Raw genomic sequence first — 21,034 nt, 5'->3', positions numbered from 1 at the left:
TCCTCATTTGTAATTATTTTAGGTGAAAATAGTTTAGTGAATTTTGTTGGATTTATAAGGATTTTCCATTAAAGAAGTATTAATCTCAGTTAAAACCCTGGTTATATTCTTACCTTTGAATAAATTATCTTTTTACAGTCAGCTGATCTATTGCAAAAAAGCATTTGTGTGAAGTAACTCAGTACATATATAAAGGTACTGTACTTTATTTTAGACGACTTATTCCCTCCATGTGAGAGCACACAATGATAACCTCTACATGTGACAGCTGTAGCTGCTGGTTTCTCTGCAGATAGAGGTTTCACAAACACAGCTTTACAAAATAGTTGACGTACTAACTAACCTCTTCAGGGCTACAGAAATAAAGTGTTAACTGCACAGTTATTTATCAGTAATAAGAATTCAATAGTCCAATAACAGAACTCCTATAGTCTAAACAAAAGATGTTGCTTTGTTTCCCATCACCTGGTTGTTACAGCTTCTCTACTTGGCGCTTGAAGACAGTTTAAAGTTCATCTTCTCATGTGGGAGAAGATATTCTGCTCGAATTGCAACAAAATCATGTGAGTGACTTTGGAAGCAGACTGACCTCCAATATGTAACTAACACCATTTTGGTGTGGACATTTTGTACCTTGATTACTCACTCAGCAAAAACCTTGATGTGACGTAAACCTGCAGTAATTTTACTACTGAAGTTTGAACAATCATACATTTAATTTTTTTCTTCAATGAGGCAGTTAGAAATAGAACAAACAAGATCTTTTTCTTTCCTAATTAAAGTCGGTTAACTTTACGATGTCGGGGAAGTATTTGACTCGTATAGATATATCTTGAAACATTTTTAAGGTTTCCTTAATGATATGTCATATCTACATCATGAATAGTTTTACATATACACTTAGTTAAGTTTACTGTAACTTTAAAATTACAGTGTTTTCTTTTACTGAAGTAAATCTACTATTACTTAGGCTGAGTAAATATTTTGAATCTCTGTTCAACCCTTGAGGAAAGATTCTCTCTGTCCCACTAACAATCAATTTGCATTACTGAGACAACTGTGTCCAGTTGTAAGAATGAACTCACAGACATTACAGCTTTATTATGGACGTATGAGTTAGACATATAGTGAAACTCCTGTTTTGCTGTGTAACCCCACATGCCAGCATTGCATGCAGTAAGTGCAGAGATGCAATGAGGCACTAGGTGGAGTCACAGAGCTGAGTGACCAGCTTCAAGCTTCTGATCAGCACCTTGTTGTTCCAGCTCCTTGGACTCTTCACCCACAGGGACGCTTCAAGTAAAATGAACTGAGCAAGACAACGTCACAGTGGATGCACACATCAACAACAGCTCTGTGATTAGTGAAGTTCCCCCCCTGGCTGTTTGACAGCCGTCCAATTAGAACGAAGCATGATGAGCACACAGATTAAACAGGAGAGGGGGAGTCCTATAATGTCATCATCTTCAGCCGCTGATGAGGGCTTTCAGAAAGAAGAGAAAAAGCATCAGGACGACTTACTAAAGCTAAGCCCTCTTGGGAAAAGTGTGCAAACATGAGTCACCAGATGTACTCGCTATGCCTTCAACTCACTAGAACACAAGCTCTGCTATTGTAAGAACTAAATCCTTCCAAGAATTGATATTTTTTTTCACCACAACATCGTCACAAACATAAATTTAGAAATGAAAGAATTCATGACAACATTTATTCTCCCGTGGGGTCGAGGATTGTAGCCTCTCAGTTGTGTAATCTTCATCTTTTAGAATATTAAAATACAGAAAAATAATCTGGGCTAACATGTATTGATGATTTTATGTGAAACATTAAAAAAAGGCTGCTTGATAAAAAAAATAAAATTTAAAAAAAGACAGGCCGGGCTGGTAAAACACATGGGGTTTGCTCTTGTTCTGTTCCTGCAGCGTTGCAGATCTAATTATGGTATTCATAACAGCTATTGCATTTGGGGGATGATTTCTTGATAACACAGGGCACAAAGGTATTTACTGGATTTTGTTTTGATCATTGTCCAACCACATTCTATAGATGGAGATAATAGAAAGGGAGGGGTGAATTAGGTCATCTGTACCATCTGTAGTTTATTGCTGCAGCTCCTCTAATGTGTGCAGAGATGGTGTGATTTACAAGTTCACTGTAGTCCAGTCAATGACAACGCGGACAGAGACGAGCACTCTCACTGTGCCGCCGGGTGCCTCCCCTGCGGGATTGCTGTCCACTTCACTTCCACGACTAAACTTAACACGCAGAGAGTGGCTTAAGAAGTCCGGCTGCATCTCTCCAACCTCACCGAGAGAGTAGGCTACATCTTGGTACTACGGGAGGGGTAGAAAGGGCGAAATAAATCAATAGAGTTGGCTGAGGTTTGTCCTCTTGCCCTTTGATGCTTCTTGGTAAACAAAGAGAGACACTTCGCAGGCTTGAACTCACACTCAACACACTCCGTTTTCACCTTCCCGCCTGCAAAGAGCACCTGTACACACAGACAATCGTATAAAAGCAGAGATAAAAGCCTCTGTGTGTTCTGTGTGGATGGCAGTTAAAAACATCTGAAGAAAGCGAAAGGCTTGGGAGAAGAATCTCTGCGTATGACTTATACTGACATCTCTAAATCTGGTGGATTTTTTTAAGAGGCTTCGGGGCCGGGCAGGATTGAGGTCAGCAACCACAAGGTCAGCTAAAATTCCACAGAAGTATATTAAGACACCCATCTGGCACAGCTTGGAGGTATACAGTACATGGTATTGTGGGAGTGTGGAGAGATGAAATAGACGTTTTCAGGGGCTATTTAGTGAATCAACATCTACGGTCTAAAAATGTCCCCATGAATCCCCTTGTAGGAATATGTCATACAAATTTATTGTAGTGTGACATAGAAGTACACAAGATCCCCTGTTTTTTTATGTGTACACAGCAGTACACATACAATATTTTGACAACAGGAACAGCATTATAGGCAAACTTTGGAGACATCAGGAGCACCACTGACCAGCATTTTGAAAACATTTGGTGAAATCATGCAATATAAAACGTTCCTGTATGCATTTTTTTTTACACATTTAACCTGCTTTTCGGTTATATAAAATATGTAAACATTAAAGATATTTTGGTCTTTTTTTTTGGTCTACAGATTTTTGTCTTTACGCCTAGGTTTCACAGGGTCTTTATTTGACTGTAATTATTTGCAAACTGTCAAAATGCAATATCTTCTGTTAAAAAAAAACCTAAGATGCCATATTTTAAGGAGTAAAATATCTTGGCTATGAAATTTCTTTGCAGAGTTTTGATCATCTTAAATCTAGGAAAAATCACAGATGACACTCAAGCAGAGACTTTAAATTTTTAAGCAGCCATGGTTTCAATCCAGCTTATCCTCTGTGAAATGAACGGAGAAAAAAGGACATACATTCTCATCCATGACCTTGAAAGTAGAGTCATGACTAATGGATGAAGGATTACAGTAGCTATACAGGCTCTCCTTTTTCTGACAGTGACAGTTGGTGTATTTTAATGGTGGGAACATTAGGGGGCTGGGCATAGTCTGAGTCCTGCGGGGGAGTTGCATCACCAAGGATGCAGCAGCAGCAGTTCCGATTAAAGCTTTTTTGGAGTTTGGCCATTTTATCCCTGCTTGTCTCAGATGGTCCAGACCCGCCTGTGTGGCCTCCAGAGAAGACCCTCCACTCCCTGCTGTCCCTGGAGGACGGGGACCTGGACAGGGCCAAAGAGGAGGAGGGACTGAGACGAGAGGCAGCCCCCCTGCTGTCCAGGCCCAGCGAGAGGGTCTGGCTGGGACCCTGTGCTTGACCCTGACCTGCACTCAGATGATGATGGTGTGATCTGGGAGTTATTCTCAGACAGTGAACTCCCAGTAAACTCTGGAAAGCTTTCTTAAACTCTTGGTTGGAGCACGGGTAGATGATGGGGTTGATGCAGCTGTTGAAGTAACCAAGCCAGAAGGTGATCTTGAAGACCGTCTCTGAAGGTCTGTATGCTGGAAATATGGAGCCTGTCGGGCATGAGAAACACAAGTGTGTTCAACATGACAGCAAAAGAAACAACAAAATCAAAACTGATTTCTTATCTGGAAGCAAAGTTTGATTTATTAAACAACATAAGCTGTAGACACAAGTGAAGACAATCAAAGCCTCTGGAACACTGGCCTGAAACAGGAACAATTTATATATGATATCAAAGCTGAGAATCTTGTTAAGATTTCACATGAATCAGATTGAAAAATAAACATTCATAAGCATTGAAAAACCTTGTTTACAGTTTAGTTGCTTGTTTTTCCAGTTAAGACCAGCTCTCAAGACTGTAGGGCAGGCTATCAGATCATGTTGTGATTGACATCAGTCTGGCCCCCAAACTCCCTCTGTTGACCCCGCTTAAGACTCAACAATTGCCATCCGAAAAAGATCAATCAAAAGAAATAGCCTTTCTATGTTGTGTAGTATACTACAATATAAAATACTATAATATGTTTCTTGTTTTGTGTTTATCTTCAGTAACTTATCTGGGTCTGGTGCTTAAATCACATTTCTATTACACAGCAATATTAAGAGTTACATTTTTGGTGTTGGTGAAATGTCAGCAAGTGCAGAGTTAATTACACTGTGGATGGAGTCAAACTATCTCTGAAACTTTACTCTCAGTTGAAAAAGAGTTTGAGTCAAAGAAGAGTGTAAAAATTAAGTGTCAATTAATCAAATCCCCCATAATCGAACACACACAGACAGAAGCCAAAGTCATGAAGACTGCAGACTGCTTGACTTGTGGATTTAGCCTGATGTTGGTCAGTAAGAAAATAAAGAATGTTCTGTAAACATAATGTTTTCATATAGATATTGATACTACTCTTCTTGTGTATGGTCTTTTTTCAAATATTAGCCACTGTAACACTGTTAGCTTATGTTATACTGCAATACTCTTACTAGCCACCCTATTCTTCTCCTGAGTAGCTTACTCAATTATTTCATCTTGCTTAAACTTAAATTTGATGGCAAGGACCATAACTAACATCTCACCAAAGGTGAGATATGATATATGGCATGAGTAGAATATGATGAATTAAAATAGTATTGATTATTACTGCACATTATTCAAAATGAAAAATATTCAGCAATAAATGTGCGGCTTAAAAAAAAACTAAGAAATTGGCAAAGTGACTGTCTTTTTAAAAGCTGGTCAAAATACACATCCAGAAGCAGAATCCTATGGACATGCACTAATGAAGAGATGCCAGAGTAAGGGGGACGTACACAGGGGGAGCCTCTAAGCTGTTTGGGATTTGCACCTTGCTCAAGGGCATCTTGGCAATAACTACTTTGGAAGTGAACTAGCACATCTACAACAAACAGACCATAGACTGTAAATAATAAGAACCAGACCAATGTCCATATTTGTCCAGGAACCTTAACCAGCAACCTCAAGGTTCCCAACACAAGTTTGACGATGGTTTTTGTTTGATAACAACGACTTATAAGATGGTTTCTATACTGATTAGAGCTCTCAAGAACTGCCGTCAATGTTGTGCTTTGCTTCTGTGCAATGCCTGTCAGCACCTGTGTGTCCAATCGGACTCAAAGCTGATCGTTTGCTCTTACTGACATTGTTCCCTTTTTTCTAGATCCTTGCTTGTGTTGTACTTACTCTCTGATGTACGTTGCTTTGGATAAAAGTGTCTGCTAAGTGAATTGTAGAATTGTAGAATTGTAGAATTGCAGAACACAAGTCTTTATGGGCTGAGCTACTGCCACCCAAATGTGTGTAGCTTCTGTTATGTATATATATCCATATATTGTGTTGATGTTGCTTGAGATTTGTTTACATGCATTAGATATAAAGAAAATAGATTTAAAAAAATTCTTTGACCCTGATGTTGCACCACCTCATTGGAACATCTACTGCCTGGTGCTTGATTGGTTACTCTGGTTCAGTTGCAATTTCCAAGAGGCAAATTGAGAGGAAAGTGTTATGTGAGTCAGATGTGTCGGCCAATGATGAGCTTCACAGCTTCCTCTACTTTGAAAACACATCGTCTTTTGATGGCAATGTTTCACTTAAAATGGGCTTTTTCAGTTCAAACTTCGGACAACCAATTACAGATTCGTCAGATTTTCTTCATCATATCAACTATTTACATGCTTGTAGTTTACTTTAGCATGTTATCAATTTATTTTTTAGGCTTTTAATGCCTTTACTGAGACGACAGTACAGTGCGTAGAGTCAGACATGGATGAGAGAGTCGGGGATAACATGCAGTAATTAGTTAGAGGGTTGGAGTCAAACCTGGGGGCCACTTCAAGAGCTTAACCTCTGCGCTATACCAGCCCCCAAGGTGCTAGTGTTGTTGATAGGACTGTCATATATCATCTTTTTTGGTATATGCTAGCAACTCTAAAAAATTGATTTCACAATATTGTTATGATTCATCTTATGCAGATATGAATGTCTCAACAGCATTTTTTCCAGTCCAATCAAGTAGATATTTGAAAACATTGACATCAGGTTAAATGAGGGGATCACTAAAGTTGTTTGAGAGCTTCTTCTTAGCACCACACATGTCTGCACCAAAGTTCATGGCAATGCACCTCATGTGATGTTTGACTGAAGACCCCCCCGAAACATGAACCTCCATGTGACATAACAAGGGACAAAAAACAGGGCATCATGATAGGATTCATGCAATGGGTATATGAATATTAACAATCAAACAGTATTGATATATCTGTTTGATATCTGTAATCCGATCCGCTTAATATTTGATTCTTCACTTCATACTGCTTGCATGATTTAAAAACAAAAAAGATTAGAATACTAGAGCTCCGATAACCTACTCTGAAATCTGTTCCATCAAAAGTTTTGTCTCTAAGAAATCTGCAACCACAAAGAGAAACAAACCATTGCTCTGAACTACATCCACTTAAGAGGAATTAGTTCAATTGTTTCATCCAGTTTCTGCAACAAAAAAAAACAACCTTCCAACTTGCCACCAGGGTTAAGAATTTATTAAGATTGCAGTCATAAATTAGGCTGCTTTTGATTAGAGGAAGTGTTCACAGACGAGAGCGTGAGTGGGATCTATAATGAAGAAGCAGAGAAAATGGCTTAACAGGCCATTTAGATGTAAGCCTGTTTATCACTGAAATATAGGTGAATTCTCTGTATGCCGTAGCTGCCAGTGGAACAATAAAATAATGAAATGGCTGAGCTATTATGTGGCTGCCATAAATCTATCCCTATACGGTAGCTATCACCTCCATTCAGAGCTAAGGGGGAAGCTGTCTTGTGAAATGCTTTTTTTGGTCCAGCTGTCACCTACAGCTAAACTTGGGTCTTAAAAAACAAGATCCTGATTTAGATATGGATAGAAAGAGAAGACAAATTAATCTGGTTGCATTTTATGTGGCTGTCTGAGCTGCTTATACATTGTATTCCCAGGTGTACAACAAAGATCAACTGGTGAGATTGATAGAGTCAATCTTTTCTGCTTTCAGCTCTTTGATAAATGTCTTGTCATCCAAATCAATGCTGCATCACTGCTTGTCGTCTTTTCCCAATTGTGTAACTCCCAACTGTTATGAGCTTTAATAACTGACACCGAGCATATCTTTTGTCGCCAAAATTCTGTGACAATTTGGCAGCATAAATGTAAGAGTATTTCTCAGAGACATGCTTTTTACAGTGGTAATAGGCAAAACCTATGCCGAGATATGCAACTTTAGAAACCAGCAACAGTGAGCCATATTTTTGAATGACAATAAATTCTCCTCCAAATACAGATGGATGTGCATTGCATTATTTATCTTGCAGGAAGGGTAGAAAATATAGAGTCGGGTCAGCAAAGTCATCACCAACTTTATCTGCCTTTATATTGTCCGTTCTTGTGCAATAAGCATGTTAGCTTTGCTTGTTGAAAATGGATGAATGGGCAGAACTCAGGAAGGTTGGGCATTCACTCAATTATGACCACATATACCCCTTTTTCTTCTTTTATTCCCAGGGATTTGATCATTGATTGCGGATGGGATGTAAAAATGGGATTTAAACAAATATGACAACATAAGCTTCCTAAAAGCAAAAGAGTTATCAAGCTTTAATAGCAGATACTGTACCATCACAACGTGTGTCTATTTGTGAAATATTTCCTTTGATAATGTAACATCCCAGAGCCATGTACTGTATAAAATAAACAAAATAAATAAAGCAGCAAAATGACTCTTTTGGCCACTTTGGGGCAGCAGAACAAGTTAATCACACAACATGGATATATTTTTTATTTAATCAAGTTGTTGTAGTGAATGCCTTAGCAAGACGTTGCCTGTTTCCAAATCCTTCAGATCAACATTAGAAAACATTTGGAGTGTTCTTTCTGTCCAAATGAGCCTCTACTCTCCTCCTTGTATTGTCAGACCCATCTAGTGGGAAAAAAATGTAAGACCCAGCTCAAGTGAAGCATCAACTCAAGCTTTTTACTCAAGTAAAAGTGTAAAAGTACTGGTTTCAAAACTACTTAAGTATAAGTATAAAAGTAAAAGTAACATAAGGGAAAAAAAATGCCATTAAGGACGAAAGCTTAGGACGCGCCACAGGGGCCGATAGTGCTCCCAAAAAAACATTTTTCTAAAGGCCATAATGACTATAATGTTATATTAAAATGTTAATGTTGAAACATTTGGGATGCACTTGTTTCAGCTGCATTTATGCCCATTGAAAATGAACGCATTTTAGTACAATGCAAATACATTAAAGAACCACATATGTGTACTACTGAGCATTAACATGTGTTTCATGGAGAGGAGGATATGATGACTGGTTGCCTATAAGTATTGTAATGGTGCAAAAAGTCAAACTTCAGAGGCATGTTATCAATAGCCTTTATTGGAATGTAAATGTACATCCACGCTTAGCTGCAGGAATCTGTGAGGGCAACAGATGTAAGATAACAAAACTGGACAAGAAAATTGGTGTACCCTGGGCAGGCTTAGTAACAATTACTCTTGTATGGTTGTCTCTGCCACGGACATCTTCATACTAGGCTACATACGTCTGCTATTTCCTTGCTGAAGTGTGACGTGATTTGTGTCATGTGCAGTTGCGATGGATCGCGTACAAACCAATAGGGTGTCGGAATGGTATATGTTTATACTTCTCATCCAACCACAATCAAATTCACTCTATCCGGATGGCGCGATTTATCTGGATAGGTTTTGGTTTTTTTTGAACGATGACAAGCCGGAATGAAAACAAGCCGAAATTAAATAGGAGTAACGAGGCTATTTTTAAAATGTAAGGAGTAGAAAGTACAGATAATTGCGTGAAAATGTAAGGAGTAGAAGTAAAAATATTTTTTATAATTACTCCAGTAAAGTATAGATACCCAAAATTTCTACTTAAGTAAGGTAACAAAGTATTTGTACTTCGTTACTTGACAACTCTGTCGAAAGCTCAGTATTAAGTGGGAACTACAAAGTTAAGTAATTGATATATCCTTCAAAATGATTGAACCCTTTTACAATATGCAGTCATCTGACCAAGAAAATCTGACTTTTGGGTATACCTTTATACACTGTTGGGATGTAGGTACTAAAACATGACATTACTACTGAGTTTGGTTAGAGGTGCAAGATTACACAGTTCTGACCAGATCATACTTTGCACATACTTTAAACTATTTCAATACTTTAAACAGCTGGACTTTGAACAGATTTATTATTGACATCTTAACAACTTAAACTCAGTGTTGGAGCTATTCTTATATTAAGATGAGAATAACTTTTTAAATGCCAAGGAGAATGGAGGACAATCTATAATGGTTTCAGAGCTGAAATAATTCACCTTTTCACAATGACTAATATGATTCAAAAAATAATGTTAACTCCGATCACCAAATTAAACAATAATGACTTATCCAGCTCTGTATATAAAATACAAGACCCAAAGTTAATTATTCATCGCTAAATTTATCATAATGTACAGACTTGTGTAGCGGCAGCATAAAGCCTGACAACTGGATTTGGAAGGGAGCATCTGTCAGTTTCTGCTTTTTTCATTTCCCAGTAAAGAAAGGTCTTCTGCAAAATGGTATGAGCTATATTTATGAGCATGAGACCATGGAAAAAATAAAAAACCCTGAGGGAAATACGTGGGCTATGGCATATCTCATATTGTCTACTTGGATCTCCTTATCACAATCCCTCCATACAGGCTTCAGCACATATAATAGTACACAGTTGTCAAGTGGAGTGAATTCCCTCAAGCTGTCACTTTAGAAAGCCATATGATTCCTGAGGAGAACCACCATATGAGGTCTAAAACTGATGTGATGGCTTACTTTTAAATACACAGGTGTTGTTATTATCACAGACACATTGTAGAGCGAAATGAGCAGAGAAATGTCTTTACTTAATAATGATCTCTGTTTGAATTATAAGGGGTCGGATTTCGTTACCTTTTGTTTACAGACAACAGAGATCTGGAGGCTGACAGGGATGTGAAAGATTTATAGATGCTATTTTTAGAGCATCTACCTGGATGGCCAAGTAAAAGCATTTACTACGCTGCTCTAGAGACCGCAAGGTTCGTCTGGATGGTAGTAACCTTAGTGTTCTCCCACAGAGGAGCAATTCAATCAGCGTGATAAAACTATTAAGTTTCCAAGCACTTTAAAACCTGGCCATCAATGAATGGTTCAGCTAAAGTAATTAAAGCAGAGACAAAATCACTTTCTAAACTGGTCTTATTCACACATGTGAATTCAAGTGATCAAACATAAGAAAAAGTCTTTAATTTTTTTATTTTTTACAGGTATTAAAAAACAGGAAATGGACACTGAAATGCTTCCTTTGTGACTGAACCGAATGAAGAAATTTCTGGAAATATTACTTATTTCTTTGTTCTCTTTGGCAGAAAACCAATTTCATATATATGTGTTTAAAATGAAATCTGTAGGGGGTTTTGCCATATTCACTTTAGTGACAAGAAAAAACAGAGAAAACTAGCTAGACAGTGAAAATCTGGTGGCCAGGTTTTTTTCAATTTTACCCTGGTCGGGTTCAACCCAAAGAAAAAACACAGAGCTACCACCCTGTGGGCCCACCACTTGTAGGGATGGGCAAGGGGGTTGGGTGCATTGGAGACTGGACAGCCTTTTAGTGCTGATCCTGGTGCTGTATACTGGTTCTGTACATGTAAAACGTCAACTCTTTGGTGGGGAAGGAGCTGGAGATGGTGCTGAAGGTAGTGCACTACCAACTAGATATAATTGGGATCACATCCATGCACAGCTCTGGTTCTAGAAACAATCTCCTGGAGGGGGCTTCTGGGGATTTTTGGGTGTGGGGATACTTACAAGACCCGGTCATAGGGCCACTGTGTTGGGGTGTTCCCTGGTTAATAAGTCAACCTTTCTGTGACTCCAAGTAGCAGAGAGTGAGGCTCTGACTGTTGTTTGTTCTCTTGCACCGAATGGTATAGTTTGTAGTCTGTGGCCTTTTTGGAGTCACTGGGTGGGGTCCTGCAAGGGGTACCTGCTGGGGGTCTTCAACGCACGTTGGAGAAACCTGGAGGTGGGTGATTGGAAGGAACGGCCTTCCCTTTGACTGTGAGTGGTTGTCTGTCTTTGGACTTCTGGATGTTCGTAGGGATGTTCATAAGTATACCTGGTAGCAGAACACCCAAGGTCAGAGATCATTGATCGACTTTGTAGTCTTTTCATTACATCTGCAGCCTTGTCTTGAACACTCGGGGGAAGAGAGGAGCAGAGCTGTCAACTGATCATCACCTGGTGGTGAGTTTGATCATAAAGCAGGGAGGATGCCGGATGATAAACCTAAACGGGTAGTGGGGGTGAACCAGGAATGTCTGGCTGAGGCCCTCTGTAAAAAGAGTTTCCCGTGCATCCCAGGAGAGGATGGGAACATGGAATCTGAGTGGTCCATGTTCAAAGCCTCCCATGTGGAAGCAGCTGCTAGGAGTTGCGGCCAGAAGACCTTTGATGCCTGTCAGGGCGGCAACTGAAGAATCTGCTGTTGTCCACCAGGTTGAAGAAGGAGGCCTTTTGAAGCAGCCGACAGGTGGCTTGGAGCGCTGGAGGGCTGTGGTATCAGTTGTTGTGGGAGGAGTTTGGGAGGCTGACACCTCTTTATTGTCATAAGGAGGTCGGGGAAAGGGCCTGTGGAATGGCAGACCGGAGTGGTAGTTTCAAAGGGAGACCAGAGAGTCTGATCCAATTATCAGGATATCACACTACTAAGCCTCGCGGGGAAGATTTATTCTGGGGTCCTGCCAATCGGGCTCCAGCCCACTGTTAACCCTCAGATACAGAAGAAAGAGTGCAAATTCCATCCTTGCCATTGGACAGTGGACCATTTCTTTACCCTTGCAGGGCTTCTTTTGGGGGGTGTGAAAGCTGTGTTTGCATTCTTAGCACAAAGTCAGTCACGTTTCCTGTGCGTGTTGACCTCAACCAGAGCTGTTCCATGTCACCTATTCTGTTTGTGATTGTCATGGACAGGATCTCAAGTCGCATCTGGGTGTAGGAGGGTTTCCAGTTTGGGAACCTCAGAATTGAATTTCTACTTTTTGCAGTTGATATTGTTCTATTAACTTCGCCAGGCGATCAGTATGAGGGTCACCATCTCCAACTTCAAGGCCATGGTTCCTTTCCAGAAAACAGTGGATTGCTCATGAGTGAGGGTAAAATAGATTGTGAGATGGACAGACGGATAGGGGCAGCTTTAGCAGAATTGCATGCATTGTGCCGGACCGTCGTGGGGAACAGAGAGCTGAGCCGAAAAGTAAAACTTTCTATTTACCAGTCAATCTACCAACAACCCATCACCTATGGTCGACAAACTGGAAGGAGTCCCAGAGGAAGACCTAGAAAGCGCCGGAGGCATTATATATTTCATCTGGAATGGGTAAGCCTCAGGATCCCCTAAAAGTAGAGACATGTGGGCCAACTCTTTTAGTGTGGTTCCACTGTGACCTGGCACCGGATAAGTGGAAGGAAATGGATTGGTTTGTTTTAGCTTTCGAAAAGATTTGGCTCTCTGTTCCTCCTTGCTTCTTGTCTTCATGTTAGGCTAAGCTAATTAACTAGCTAGCTAATTTTTGGTTGTTCATATTTATCAAGCATCCATGGATGGCATCAAAATTTTCATCTAAAAATCTGCAAGAAAATGAATAAATGCATTCCCCTAAAATATGTGTGAATGAGCTAGATCTCGATGGGTAGTTTAGTTGCCCCTGCAATCAGTGTATGAATGAAGTGAATGTGACACGGACCAGACTTGTGCATGAAGACTGGAAAGGTATTTTTGAATGCAGCTCTTTACCAATGCATTTACTATTTACCAAAACATTGAACTTGTAATTAATTGGAGTTGGGACAAAGTATCTCTATACTGTTGTACTGACTCATGTGATACAATTATCGAATCACTGGGGCCAGATTTCCCTGGCAATTTGCCTCACCATGTCAATACTCTCCTCACAGTGGCTCTTATGACATGAATGAGGGTAAAATTATTAACCAAAGATGTTGACAGCGGGATACATGATATAAGGTGAAACTGAAACCAAATTGCAGAAAATAAATACATTAATCTTTCACTTCACTTTTTTAGGCCATTTTTATAATCTTCAATTTATCACATATCGTGATGTATGACTATGATTGTCTTGTTATATATCAGTTATTGCAGAATTGCTGTATCATGTTTTTATTGTTATTGTGGGCCATTGTGTATGGAATATTGTATCATGTTGTGATTTACCCTGTGATTCCCACCCTGAAATGTAGTGACATGATGATATCATACTGTCTTGATTTTACTTAGCATTTTCCGAGCAACATTGGTGCTTTTTGATCATCATCTGGCTCAATTAAGAAATACACATAAGATCAACATAACAATACTCACCTATGGGAAGCACCAGGAAAAAGGGCAGCCAGCACAACACGAAACAGCCAACAACAATGCCCAAGGTCTTGGCAGCCTTCTTCTCTCGTGAGAACTTGAGCAGTCTCAGGGCAAAATGTGTTCGGCTGCGAAGTGCTTCGTCCTCTGATACAGTTGTGTTTCCTCTGTGTATTCTGAGTATTACATGCTCTGTATCTGATTTCTCTGTCTTTTGGCCTTCCCTCAGGCCCTGGCTCTCTCTGTGAGCAACCACGTAAACCCGACAGTACATGACCAGTATGATGGCCAGAGGAAGGTAGAAAGAGCCCACAGCGGAGAAGATGGCGTAGCCCGGCTCCTCTGTGATCTTGCAGATTGACTCATCCTCAGGCGCCGGCTCCTTCCAACCAAACAAAGGTCCGATAGATATGATGATTGACAGAACCCAGAGCAGCATCACCGCCAGCAGTGCCCTGCGTTTTGTCATTATAGTAGGGTATCGCAGAGGGTAACTGACTCCAATGTAGCGGTCAACAGAGATCACGCAGAGGCTCATGATGGAGGCAGTACAGCAGCACACGTCCACAGCTGCCCAAACATTACAAAAAATCCGTCCAAACATCCAACGATCCACAATCTCCAAAATGGCAGAAAAAGGTAGTACAGTGGAGCTTATCAGCAAGTCTGCCACTGCCAAATTAACTATGAAATAGTGTGTAACTGTCCTCAAGTGTCGATGACAAACTACTGAGAGGATTACCAGGATGTTTCCAACAACTCCAAAGACAATAAGGACACCAAGCACAGGGCCCAAAACCACAGCTTTGACCACGTTGAGCTCTGGCACTGAAGTCTGGCTGCAGTTGGAGCAGTTCTGTGTTGGAGGAGCAGGGGTCATATTGTCCAGCACAGGAACCATCTGTTCAAATACTTAGCTGATGCTTGACACTGTCCTGTGCAGCAAAAACAGACAGAAACACACACTCCAGCTTTGTAAATTCACTACAGGAGAAAAGGGACATCAGGGCATTCTCCTAAAAGCTATTAGAGTAATGATCACATTAAGTCAGCCTTGTCACAACATAATTTGAATGATGATGTCAGTAGCAAATGAGCCATTACGTTGGCAATGCATCAAGAAAAATAAAACTACAGGATGCATGCAGAATCACTAGATATATATATCTATATATATATATATCTATATATATATATAGATATATATATAATATATGCAAACAAAACCTACTATGCTGAAATAAAGTTATCCATCTTGAATATTGTTATTATGCACCTCGTACAAAGACACTTTTTGAAATGCATTTTAGATGTCATACACAAAGATGTACACACCCGAGAAACTGTTTGCATTTTCTCCAAATTAACATTTGCAGTTTCGGAACAAAAAGACAATGAGCTCTTCTTTTATTGTCTCTGGAGGCAGACAGTTTTCAGGTAAGATGATAGATGAGCAGTAACCAACATCTAGGCTCTTCTTGTTTACAGAGACAGTATCCAGTGTCTGTAAAAAGAAAGAAAAAGAATTAATTGAGAGGATTGATATATACATGACATACAGTCAAACACAAAAAGATTCATCCTTGTTCTGTCTATTGTTTCATTGTTTCACAGCTTTTTCTTTATCGCATTACCACAGCTCCGATCTATCAACACTGTAAACACTGTCTGAGTCACAGTTTCTGTCAGATTCATGTGACTAAATCCTGGTCTTATTGACCAAACATAATGTGAGGTTGAGGACTAAAGAAATTGATATCAGGGAATGAACACTTGTCTGCTTTACTTGATCGTCAGGGACATCAGTCTATCAGAACAGTGACATTTTTATTGTTGTTTCATGTTGCTATATGATCTTCAGCTGAGGTACTCCATCATATAAGGGTGACCAGTATTTCGATCCTTCTCTAAACTAATCTATATCACACAGTGACCTTCATAGAGGTAGAAGTCAAACAATACACTGTGTTACAGTTTGACATTCACAGACGAGTGTGGTGTGCATTTAGGTGTAGTTCTATCGAGCCTTTAATCCTGAATGGTTTTACAGGGAAGACTAGTTTGACATTTTGGGATACACTGCTCTGCAACACTCATGTTTATACTAGATACAAAGCTAAAACAAGCATAAAACTGCTTCAGGATTAACTTATCATAAATACTTTGAACAAGGGCAAACAGCAGCTAACCTGGCTGTTGGATAGCTTAAAAAGATTCCATACAACAGTAAGACACTGACCATGTTAATTTAAAATAAAACCACAGGCAGCATTCCTTTTTGGCTTAATTATTAAAAAACAAAGTTCCTGTGTGAACACAGGAGCTTAAAGAGGGCTGGTAGATAGTTATTTTTCAAACCTTTTGCAAGCAAAGCTTGCTGCTTTCTCTGTGTTAAAACGTTATTCTATGCTAAGCAAATTGACTTTAAACATGGTCTTAGCATCATATTTATAGTGTGGTTATATATAAAAAGAGGTAAACAATTTTAATATATGAGTTTGAGAGTAGTGGCTACACAGATTTTGTTTCCCCTGAACCAAGCCTGGCTACACTCAAGTCTGCTAAGCTGGCTCCAAATTGACTAACAGTCATGCTAGTGGTGTTGATTTTCCCATTAGACTACCATATTACTTAAAATGTGACGATTTCTTCAACACTTGTATTGAAAGTCCTGCATATACCTTCAATTTTTATACTGACAATGTTAGTGTTATGTACTGTAGTACAGAATCCTACTTGACATAAAAATGTCAAAATTGCTTGACATTGTAATTTCAAAAAATAATGTGATTCCACTGTGCATACAAGGAATGAGAAATTCCATTTCTCAATGGAGTTTGTAAGTGATGCTGTAGTGCACTGCATCCAGTGGAGATTATTGTGGCCTGAATTGCTCCCTTTGACTGTGATGCAATGAATATATATTTTAAATCTTCTGTTCTTTCACATTAAAACAATGTCTTATTTCCACCAAGCTCCTCCTCGTTGACAGATGTGAAATTAATCTTGTCTTTGCGGATTACAAACATTTGCAATGTGGATGTTCCTTAACCAAACGTAGATTAAACTGGACTAGAAAAAGTAGTACGAGCATGTTGACGTTTTTTAGGATTTGGTTAAGCTGCTTTATTTGAGACTAAATTAAAAGTCCTTCTGAGTTGTCCTCTTTTCTACAACGTGATTCGTGTCTCTGCTTCAAATCTCTGCATCTCTCTCTCTATCTCTCTCTCTCTCTCTCTCTCTCTATCTATCTATCTATCTATCTATCTATCTATCTATCTATCGATCTCGCTCTCTCTCTCTCTCTCTCTCGCTCGCTCTCTCTCTCCATCTATCTATCTATCTATCTATCTATCTATCTCTCTCTATCTCTCTCTCTCTCTCTATCTATCTATCTATCGCTCTCTCTCTCTCTCTCTCTCTCTCTCGCTCGCTCTCTCTCTCCATCTATCTATCTATCTATCTATCTATCTATCTATCTCTCTCTATCTCTCTCTCTCTCTCTATCTATCTATATATCGCTCTCTCTCTCTCTCTCTCTCTCGCTCGCTCTCTCTCTCTCTCTATCTATCTCTCTATCGCTCTCTCTCTCTCTCGCTCGCTCGCTCTCTCTCTCTCTCTCTCTCTCTCGCTCGCTCGCTCGCTCTCTCTCTCTCTCTCTGTCTATCTATCTATCTATCGCTCTCTCTCTCTCTCTCTCGCTCGCTCTCTCTCTCACTCGCTCGCTCGCTCTCTCTCTCTCTCTCTCTCTCTCTCTCTCTCCACTATTAACCACTGGCTGACCTTTTCCTCTGTGCCCCACAAGCCCTTGCTGCACACTGCCGTTACAGCTGTTAACATGTCTGAGAGGCTTAATTGTCTCTGGTTAGCTCTTGTGCTGGCACAGTGCGGCACAGCATTCATTTAGCAGCTATTGTAACACGGCACCTGAGAGCTTCCCTACACACTCAAGTAGAGGAGGGAATAGGGTGTGTGTTTGTGTGTGTGTCTTAGGTATGGTAATAGGTATGATAGTAAGAGTCACATGTTGCAGGGGCTCATTACACTGACATCATTTTGCATTATAGGAGAAGATTAAGTTTCTTCAGTTTACAGTAAAATCTTGAATGTCCCACAGAATTCAAGTAATTCTGAAACATCCATCCATGAAGTAGCGTGTTGCTTTTATATGAACCATACTATAACAATGAACTGACAATAACCTTGATTGATTTGCTGTAAGATATAGTCAGAATGGTGAGCTCCATTTGGTTGTGATTGACTCTTCAGCCCTGCCTACTTGCTCAGTAGGACAGATATTTCAGATTACATTAACCACACACATTGATGCTATATCAGCGACAATAATTCAACATTTGAAGCTATATTCAAAACCTTATTACATTAAAAGTAAAGAGTACTGGTATACTGTATGAATTGAAGTGGTTGCTTATCATAATTATTACCTTTTTCTAACATAACTTTCAGTAGAGACAAGTTGTTCCATCAATATATGAACGTTAATTCTTCAGAGTTGAGCCAATTACAAACTTTCAAATGTGACGAACTAAACTGATGTGACTCATCATGCAGCCATAACTTCTTAATCTCAAGACTTAAACTCTTGATTAAAACACTGAAATATATAAATGAAAACTGTCAAGCTTATACAATGTCTGGCTCCTGGTAGACAACCTGTGGAATTTCAGTCTGGTTTGGAGAACAATGCTATGAGATTTAGACTTAGATGTAGTAAAGTGACACACTCAGGTTTGGATCTTATCCATCAAAGATCTATTTAGTATTCAAACAGAATATCTCACATCTAAAGTGCTTTTAAAAGAAATGGTTGACCCTCAGCCAGTGAGCGTCTTCAAAATGACATAGCTGCAATTGAAATGACTTACTCAAGCGCATCTACAAGAAGATTGGACTTACTCTCTGTTTAAAATATTACAGTTCGATCATGTTACAAGCATGTTTCTCCACCACAGAATATACTCTCAAAAATATTTTCCAGGCAGACACTCAACAATGTGTTGAAGTGGCTGATGTGCGGCTGCTGCCGAGGATTGAACAAGAATCCACAGAATAAAGAATAATGTGAGGACAGCTGGAGAAATACAGTCGGTGTGTCTGCAGCTATTTTAATTGGTCAGGAGTAAACATCAGCTCTGGCACAGATTTAATCTCAGCCTCCTCACTGGTGTTCTGGGTAATTCCCAACTCTATAAGCTGTGGACAGTATGTGACATCTGACAGAGTGAAGTCCACATTAATAAAATCACAGAGGAATGATGGACAGTCAGGTGTCACTGGGGACCCGATAGCTTATTGTATGTGCTATACAGACTCGGGAATATCTAAAAATAGTTTTTTCTGGGGGATTTTAGAAACAGCAGGGTATTGCTGCTCATAGATCAGTGCGTCTCAGCTTTGTTATTAAGACTGGCAACTCTCGCAGTTTGGAAAGACAAATATAATCATTTAAACAACCCTTATTGTAAGAGGTAGATATATCAGTTATTTTCCAATTAAAGACCAAATTAATATCCCAATTCATTCTTGCAACTTCTGCACAACGGGAGATTAGTTTTTATTTTTAAATAACGACAGATCTCCCCTCTTTTTCAAACCAAAAGTCCGCTCATGTGATAAGAACAATGGGATTTCCCCAACATCTGCATACCAGCACGGGCAGCAAATGAAGACGCGCGTAAAATGACTGAGAAATAATTCAAATCAATAGATACAAATAAACTATGCACTTAATATAAGATCTGAAGTTAAATTTAATGCACTCACCCAACTTTTGGTCTGCTTTTCTCATCCTGGCGTCTTGCCTGAACCACAATTGGAGACGCTTTTATGACTGTTGTCTCGTGGACGGTGAGAAGAGAAGCCGGTCAACGCGGAGAGCTCTCGTGCACGTCTACCGGCAGACTATAAATGCCCGACCTTCAGGTGCTTCACGTCTTTGCAGATGATGCTGAGTACCAAGTGACTCACTGCTTTCTCTTCGAACCACTTTACCCCCCAACACCAACCCACCCTTTCTCCAACCATCCTCATCCCCATCCTCACATCACCTCACCCCCCACCCCCTCCAGCACCACTCCCTGTGCGTCATCACACCCAGTCACTGTCCACCCAGGATGACTTTTCATTCACAAATGTTTCATTAACGAGCGTCTCCCACTTTGCCAACTGTCAAACTGCGAGACAAGAACACACCAGGGAAAAGTTTTGTCATTTTAGTGTCAGTAAAGGTAATGCTTTAGATTGCTGCCCCAAAATACACCTGAAACTGTGAAATGGCATGTAATGTAATTAAAACTGTGAATCTAAGAACTTTTGTTTTAAAATGTATTGACCATTAAATGAGCTGGGATACCTCGTTTATAAGAAACATGAATTCTGTGTAAGGGAAAATATATTCATGGGGGCTACAGTGACAACTCTAAAAGTCCTCCCTCAAGGTTCTTCTGTCATGTAAATTATTTGCAGTAATCATTGTAAAGGAAAATGAATTTTAACATTTGAGATGCAACCTTCTTACTAGATTAGAAAAAACAACCTATATTTCTATTTGAATTGTTTTTTGTTATACTTAAACCAGACATTTTAAAAGTCATCAGAAGTAATGAAAGTGTGATTTATTTTAAAATTCCTCCCAGGGAAAAAGTTTTCACGCTCTGAAATGTTTTTTTTTTCCTCTTGCCTTATTCTTTGCTGTTTTTTGGTGCCCAGTAACATTTGGATACTTCACCTTGAATAATGATGTAACTAGCTAAATGTGCTCTAGCTGTTTAGCACATTATTTGATCAAAATAATGTACATTAAAAAATACATTTTTTTTTGAATAAGTTCCTATAAGTTGCCTTTGTCCTTTGAACAGAATTTAAAATACTAATGCCCATATCAAGATATTGTATAACATGCATTGGGCCCAATATGTGTATATAGGCTTATATTAATCCTTTTATGCTCTCTGGTTTATGTGTTGCGCAACTCAGTCAATACACATCTGTTAATGTGTGAGTCATATCAGTCAATTGCAATTTATTTAGCACTGCAATTTCACCAGGGACTTTATTACTCAACGCCTGGG

General features: G+C 39.5%; 1 protein-coding gene across 2 annotated transcripts; it reads right to left on the bottom strand.

The window, feature by feature from the left end:
- Positions 1-50: 50 nt before the first annotated feature.
- Positions 51-20,683, bottom strand: adra1aa (adrenoceptor alpha 1Aa). 2 transcript variants are annotated; one of them, XM_020633076.3, is made up of 4 exons: positions 19,728-20,683; positions 15,279-15,447; positions 13,947-14,878; positions 51-4,027 (listed from the first exon to the last, which is right to left on the bottom strand). In XM_020633076.3, exons 3-4 carry the CDS (start codon positions 14,842-14,844, stop codon positions 3,483-3,485), a joined length of 1,443 nt encoding a protein of 480 aa, XP_020488732.1. In that variant the 5' UTR covers positions 14,845-14,878; positions 15,279-15,447; positions 19,728-20,683; the 3' UTR covers positions 51-3,482. The 2 variants fall into 2 exon arrangements, with proteins under 2 accessions (XP_020488732.1, XP_065820737.1); XM_065964665.1 differs by having other exon boundaries at positions 13,947-15,447.
- Positions 20,684-21,034: the final 351 nt, after the last annotated feature.

Source organism: Labrus bergylta, chromosome 2 (genome assembly GCF_963930695.1).
Source record: "Labrus bergylta chromosome 2, fLabBer1.1, whole genome shotgun sequence".
In the NCBI taxonomy this organism is placed as follows: Eukaryota; Metazoa; Chordata; class Actinopteri; order Labriformes; family Labridae; genus Labrus; species Labrus bergylta.
The sequence above is the reverse complement of the archived record's forward strand: the minus strand, read 5'-3'. Positions and strand labels throughout refer to the sequence as shown.

Bases quoted from the DNA above. Each gene is read 5' to 3' on its own strand.
- adra1aa (XM_065964665.1), bottom strand. From the start codon at position 14,844: ATGGTTCCTGTGCTGGACAATATGACCCCTGCTCCTCCAACACAGAAC. The intron at 4,028-13,946 runs GTGAGTATTGTT...CATGCCCGACAG, and splicing joins TTTCCTGGTGCTTCCCATAG to GCTCCATATTTCCAGCATAC.